Source organism: Cervus elaphus, chromosome 2, assembly GCF_910594005.1.
Source record: "Cervus elaphus chromosome 2, mCerEla1.1, whole genome shotgun sequence".
NCBI classification, from domain to species: Eukaryota; Metazoa; Chordata; class Mammalia; order Artiodactyla; family Cervidae; genus Cervus; species Cervus elaphus.
The window spans coordinates 5,542,554-5,549,228 of record NC_057816.1 but is presented as its reverse complement, the minus strand read 5'-3'; the positions used below and the strand labels follow the sequence as shown (position 1 = coordinate 5,549,228).

At 59.9% G+C, this 6,675-nt stretch overlaps 1 protein-coding gene across 1 annotated transcript; it reads left to right on the top strand.

Moving 5' to 3' along the window:
- The first annotated feature begins 3,223 nt into the window (after nucleotides 1-3,223).
- Nucleotides 3,224-6,372, top strand: LOC122708605 (glutathione S-transferase P). The gene is made up of 7 exons (XM_043924858.1): nucleotides 3,224-3,579; nucleotides 3,778-3,813; nucleotides 4,086-4,192; nucleotides 4,314-4,401; nucleotides 4,911-5,014; nucleotides 5,830-5,937; nucleotides 6,104-6,372. Coding segments are annotated over exons 1-7 (633 nt in total). The 5' UTR covers nucleotides 3,224-3,578; the 3' UTR covers nucleotides 6,293-6,372.
- The last annotated feature ends 303 nt before the right edge of the window (nucleotides 6,373-6,675 follow it).

Genomic DNA, 6,675 nt, shown 5'->3' with positions numbered 1-6,675 from the left:
TTGGGGCCGGCTGGAGCAGCCATTTGGACGGCAGCCTGGCGCTACTTATGTAAATCGAGTGTTCACACACCTGGGACGCAGCAGAATGGAATGTGGGATAAAGGGAACACGGAACTCACTAAATGCACATAAAGGGGGAGGGTGGGGCCGGAGCAATGACAGCGGGCCAGAATCTGAGGAGTATGCGTGCTACACACACACCACACACACCCTTGAGGTCCAGCAGGCGGGACAGCCCGGGATGGCCCTGCGACTGCACCGTGGGAGGAGAGGGGGACGCGAAAAGCTGAAATGAACTCAGGAACCAACAGAGGAGTGGACAAAACACCTAAGCCAGCCCTCTGGCCTGACCCCTGGTCGCACCCCTACCCTCACTCAATATAAGAACAAACTCACCACCACTGCCCCCCACAACATGCCAGAGAGCAAGGGCAACTGCTGTTTGCTCTGTTTTCCATCTCCCTTGCTCTTACCAGAAAGTAAAAGTGAAAGTATTAGTCGCTCAGTCGTGTCAGACTCTTTGGGACCCCACGGACTGCAGCCCACCAGGTTCCTCTGTCCATGGAATTCTCCAGGCAGGAACAATGGAATGGGTTGCCATTTCCTCCTCCAGGGGGCCTTCCTGACCCAGGGATCAAACCCGGGTAGAGGCCCCAATGAAGCCCTGCCTGAAAAAATAAAACGCACCCTGGAGATCTCTTAAGGCCCACACGGCACGGGGAAGGCGGGCAGGGGTAGACAAACGCTCCTGTGTACCCCAGGGCAATCAGCGAGGTTGAGTTAAGTCTACTCAGAACCGTGCGAAAGGGACAGAGATCTGGGGCTGGGGCCACAGCAGGACGGGTGGGGCGGGGAACACCAGCCAGGGTCACCCCCAATCTCATCCACCTCAACCCCCCACTTCAATTGCCCAGACCTAGGAGGGGAAGAGGACAACAGAGGATGAGATGGTTGGATGGCATCACCGACTCGATGGACGTGAGTTTGAGCGAGCTCCAGGAGCTGGTGAAGGACAGGGAAGCCTAGCGTGTGGCAGTCCACGGGATCGCAGAGAGTCGGCCACGACTGAGAGAGTGGGCAGCAGAAAGGACCCTGCCTGTACACGGAGACCTGAGGCCTGGCTGTCCCTCTCAGGCCCTGGAGAGCCCAGACGAGGGGGCCTCTGCGGGGCCTGGTGAGATTCTAGTCCCGATCATGTTGTGTGGGGGTGTGCAGGTGTGTTTGCATGTGTGATGTGTGTCAAAGGGTTGTGCGGGTGTGGATGTGTCTTTGCAGGTGGGGGGCGCGTGGTCCTCATCAGGGCTGTGGAATGTGCTGCCAAGGGAGAATGTAGCAGGAAGGGAACTGTACAAGCGTGTTGTTTTTGATATAAAATTGCAACTGTTTCTTAATTTTTTTTCTTTGCTCTTTGTAGTTCATTGAATACCAGATGTTAAGAACTGGGGGAGGCAAATTTCAGGTGACTCTTTGCTCAGGTCAAATAAGCAAAGGGAGCTCTTCTGGAAGAAAAAGAGAGTTGTGTACCTTAAGGGATGAAGACGGTGTTGGTGGGACCTGAGGGAAGAGGGTTGTGAGTGGGGAGGAGCAGAGACCCTAAGTGCTGGCCCCTGGGGGGGTGGGAACCTGGAGTGATGCTGTGCCGATGGCTTGGCCCAGCCCTGCCGGGGGCCAGAATTGATTGCCTCACAGCAGTGCCTGTCCTCGCCTGTACCACCTCTGCCCGGGCCAGTCGTGATGTATAAGGAAATGATTGTTTCATTGCACACTTAGTAAGTTACATATTGACGGTATTGCTCAAGCTTTGCATGGCCCCTGAAGAATCCCTGCTGGGGTGGGGCGGGTAGGGGTGCAGGAGATGTCAGGGGGTCAGGAGAGCTGCACTGGTCTTTAGGCAGGAACGCGGTTCTTCTGACTCCTGTCTGGGTTTTCTTTCTGCCTCTGCTCCCACCGCCACCCCAATCCCACAAACACCTGGACTCACCAGGTCCAGCAGGATGCTGGATGTCCTCCCAGTGGCTGTCTCTCCTCCTGGGTCCCCCTCTCTGTCTCCCATAAGGCTTCCTTCCCCACACAGTCAGCAAGTCCAGAAGCTTCCACTTGGATGTGCTTGGAGAACTTGCCCAGGGCCCAGCCCAAGGCGTCCTGCTTGGGGCCTGGCTCCTCTGGAGTCTCAGCCAGCTCAGCCAGCTCTAGGGGAGGGGTCCTTATGAAACACCACCTGGACACCCCTCTCTGAAGCTTTCTCCATCACTGCCATCAGGGAGACCCAGAGTAGGGCCTGAACAACCCGGAAAGGGGCTCCCAGGTGGACAGTTGGGGTTAAATACCTTGGATGCTTGTCCTGGAATCCTTTAAAATCGCTCTCAATCCTGATGGAACTGAAGGACGCTGATCGGCTGGGTGTTATTGTGCCAGAAACTCCTAATTTTGCTGCTAGTGGCACGTTTGAAAAGGGAAGATCAGACCGTAAAAAATGTGCCTCCAGTGCAGGAGACCTGAGTTTGATCTCTAGGTCGGGAAGATCTCCTGGAGAAGGAAATAGCAATCCACTCAAGTATTTTTGCCTGGAGAATTTAATGCACCACAGAGCCTGGTAGGCCACAGTCCATGAGGTCACAAGGAGTCGGACAGGACTGAGCAACTGACACACATACACACACACAGTGTCCCATTGTCTGGGATTTAAAAAACCATATTGTTCTCAGGTCGCGTTTCTATGGTGAGGTGCATGTCACAAGTGGTGCTGGTTTCCACTTAGGGGAGTAAGACAGGTTCCCTCTGCAGGCATATCTGAGCTGAAGTGAGAATTCATTAATTTTTGTGTGTGCTCAGTCGCCTCACTCTTCTCCAGCTCTGTGACCCCACGGACTGTAGCCCGCCAGGCTCCTCTGTCCATGGGACTCTCCAGGTAAGAATACTGGGGTGGACTGCCATGACCTTCTCCAGGGGATCTTCCCGACCCAGGGATCGAACCAGGGTCTCCTGCACTGGCAGGCAGGTTCTTTACCACTAGCAGCATCTGGGAAGCCCGATTAATTTTTAAATTAATTAATTTAGAGAAAAATGGTAAGGAAGGGGCAGCAGGGCACATGAGTCACACAAGAACCCCAAGGTGGCCTCCAAACGGTCCATGAGTCTGAAAAGACAACCTAGGGTGTGATCTGGGTGTGCGGGCGTCGGTGCACAGGGGTGTGTCTCCGTCTTTGTGTGAAGCCTCTGCCTTTTGTCTGTTGAACAAGTGCCCACACGCAGGGGTTTGCGCGTCTGGGGTCTGCGACCCCACAAGGGGTCGGACTGCGCGGACCCTCCGGGCTCTGGAAGCCCTCGCCCATCAATGCCTGGCAGATGTTCGGCAGTCGGTCCCGGGCAGGCTGCGGGCCCCCAGGGGACGGAGATTAAGCGGTGGGGCGAGGGGGCAGCGGCGCCGCGGCTCGTGGCCAGCGCCGTGACTCAGCACGGGGGGCGGGCCGGCCGGGCCGGGCCGGGGCGGGGCGCGCCCACCGCTATAAGGCTCAGGCCGCTGCCGAGCGCGCTGGAGGTTTGCCGCCGCCGCCTTTGCCGACTTCCCCGTCGCCAGGAGTGAGTTCCCCGCTGCCTGGGGCTCCCAGGGATTCCGAGGGGGGCGCCCAGGGTGTTTGGGGGGACAGTTGGGGCTCTCGAGGGGCCGGGCTGGAGCGCCCAGAGCCGGGGATGGGACCCCGGGGAGGACGGGCCCGTGTCGTCTCCCGCGGAACAGGCCTCTCCCGCCGCTAACCGGCTTCTTTGTGCATCTTGCAGTGCCGCCCTACACCATCGTCTACTTCCCGGTTCAAGGTAGGGGCCTGGGACGGCAGGGTGGGGGTGGGAGGGGAGCCAGAGGCTGGAGGCTGCAGCCCACACCCCAGCTTTCTCCCCTGGCGTCACGTGGCTACTAACTCGAGCCTCCTTCCTGGGCCCTGGAGCTGCCCGGGCTAGCGTACCTCAAGCCTCGCGGCCCTGGCCCTCCCCTCCGCCGTGCGCTGTGAGGTCTTCCGAGCAGCCTCCAGCCCCTTGGCCCCTGCCCAGGGCACTGCCCACCCTCACTGCCCCGTCCTCCCCTCCCCCAGGGCGCTGCGAGGCCATGCGCATGCTGCTGGCCGACCAGGACCAGAGCTGGAAGGAGGAGGTGGTGGCCATGCAGACCTGGCTGCAGGGCCCCCTCAAGGCCTCCTGCGTGAGTACTTCTGTCCCGTACCCAGCTCAGGGGCCGGACCTTGTGGGGGCGAGTGGGGCGCAACACTAGGGCGAGGGGCAGCCGAGCCCAGCACCTCTGACAGAGCTGTGCATCCCCCCAGCTGTACGGGCAGCTCCCCAAGTTCCAGGACGGAGACCTCACGCTGTACCAGTCCAACGCCATTCTGCGACACCTGGGCCGCACCCTCGGTGAGTCCTGGCCCTGCAGGAGGCTCAGCCCAGGCCGGGGCGGCGCCATCAGCCAGCCTTCCTGAGCACCTGCTGAGCCTCCTCCATGTCAATCAAATCGCCCAGCTACCCTGTGGAATGGAGGCGTGTGGAGGTGATCTAGGGCTTCCCTGGTAGTTCTGTTGGTAAAGAATCCGCCTGCAACACAGGAGACCCAGGTTCGATTCCTGGGTCGGGAAGATCCGCTGGAGAAGGGATAGGCTACCCACTCCAGTATTCTTGGGCTTCCCTTGTGGCTCAGCTGGTAAAGAATCCGCCTGCAATGCAGGAGACCTGGATTCGGTCCCTGGGTTGGGAAGATCCCTGCCCTATAGCGGGGCCACCTGCCCCAGAATTCTGAGCGCGGACTCAGCCCCTTTCTTCCTGCCTGGCCCAGGCACACTGGCAGCCACGTGGCCTGCCTGCGGGGGGGTCAGGTTGCCGTGGCTTTCAGGCTCCCACTCACGCCCTCTGCTCTCCCGCCACCCCAGGGCTGTATGGGAAGGACCAGCGGGAGGCGGCCCTGGTGGACATGGTGAATGACGGCGTGGAGGACCTTCGCTGCAAATACATCTCCCTCATTTACACCAACTACGTAAGCGCGGGCGCGGGGGTGGACACGGAGGACAAAGAAAGAAAGGGGCTGGTTTCCTTCTCGCCCTATACCGCCCCCTCTTGTGGCTGTGGCTGATCCCCACCCCGGGGCTGCTTCCGGTTCTGGGGAGGGGGTGGTGGGAATCAAGAGCCATTATAGACTGGACATACCCCACTGCCTCCCTGCCTGGAGGAGGGACCCGGTCAGGTAGCAGGCCATGGCAGAACGGTGCTAGGACAGGAGACGACCAGCCAGAGGTGGTTCCCTGATCCTCAGCCCAGGGAGGTCAGGAGGGCTTCCTGGAGCAGGTGCAGAAAGGAGGAGCTTCTGGAAGGGATGCTGGTACTTTCAGATGCACGAAGTGTGCAGGCACAGGGCACATCTGGGTACTTGGGAGCAGTTTCGCAGAGGCACGGTGTGCCTCTGTGTGTGTGCGAAGGAGAGTGTCAGGAGATGGATGGAGCTGGAGGGACAGCAGGCCCGCTCCTGAAGGCCTCGGCCAGCTGGCTTGGAGATGCTCTTTGGGGAGTCTAAGCAGGATGGTGTCTGTGCGATCTGGAAAGATCCTGTGAGGCTTTTGCAAGCCTGGGGAGTGATCGTGACAAGAGTGGACTAGAGAAGGCTCAGCCTCTGAAATGGAGAGGATGTGGCAATAGCCTGGGGTGGGGAGTGAGGAGAGGAGGGCGGGGCTGGGCGGGTGGGATCCACTGAGATGGAGCAGACGGAAGGGAGCATCCCTGAGGGCAGGGGATGGGGACGGGGTGGGCAGCAGGCCAGGGCCAGGAGGATGATATGCAGTGGCCTCTTTCTGGCAGGAGGCGGGCAAGGAGGACTATGTGAAGGCACTGCCCCAGCACCTGAAGCCTTTCGAGACCCTGCTGTCCCAGAACAAGGGTGGCCAGGCCTTCATCGTGGGCGACCAGGTGAGCCGGCCCCGTCCGCGCCCCTTCCGCACCCCACTCTGTCCACATGGCGCACCCGTGCAGAGACAGCATGGGGGTCATGGGTTCAGCGAAGCTGGGGACCGCCTCGGGCGCCCTGCCTCCCAACTCCCACACCCTCTGAGTCCCACCCTGCTCGGCCCTGCAGATCTCCTTTGCGGACTACAACCTGCTGGACCTGCTTCGGATTAACCAGGTCCTGGCCCCCAGCTGCCTGGACTCCTTCCCCCTGCTCTCAGCCTACGTGGCCCGCCTCAACTCCCGGCCCAAGCTCAAGGCCTTCCTGGCCTCCCCGGAGCACGTGAACCGGCCCATCAACGGCAACGGGAAACAGTGAGCGCTTGCAGCACTCTCTGCAGGAGGCAGGGGGCTGCTTGCTTCCCTTTCCCCAGGACCAATAAAACTTCCAAGAGAGAAGCAGTGAGCCTTGAGTTTTCTGGGCAGGGGGCCTCCCTGATCCTCTCGGACTCTCGGGCTTGGGGAAGGCCGGGGCAGCTGGCTGGGATACTTGGATCCTAAAACACAATCGGGCTTCCCTGGTAGCTCAAACAGGAAAGAATCTGCCTCATATGCAGGAGACCCAGGTTTGATCCCTGGGTCAGGATGATCCCCTGAAGGAGGGAATGGCAACCCACTCCAGTATTCTTGCCTGGAGAATTCTATGGACAGAGGAGGCTGGTGAGCTACAGTCCCTGAGATTGCAGAGTCAGACACAACTGA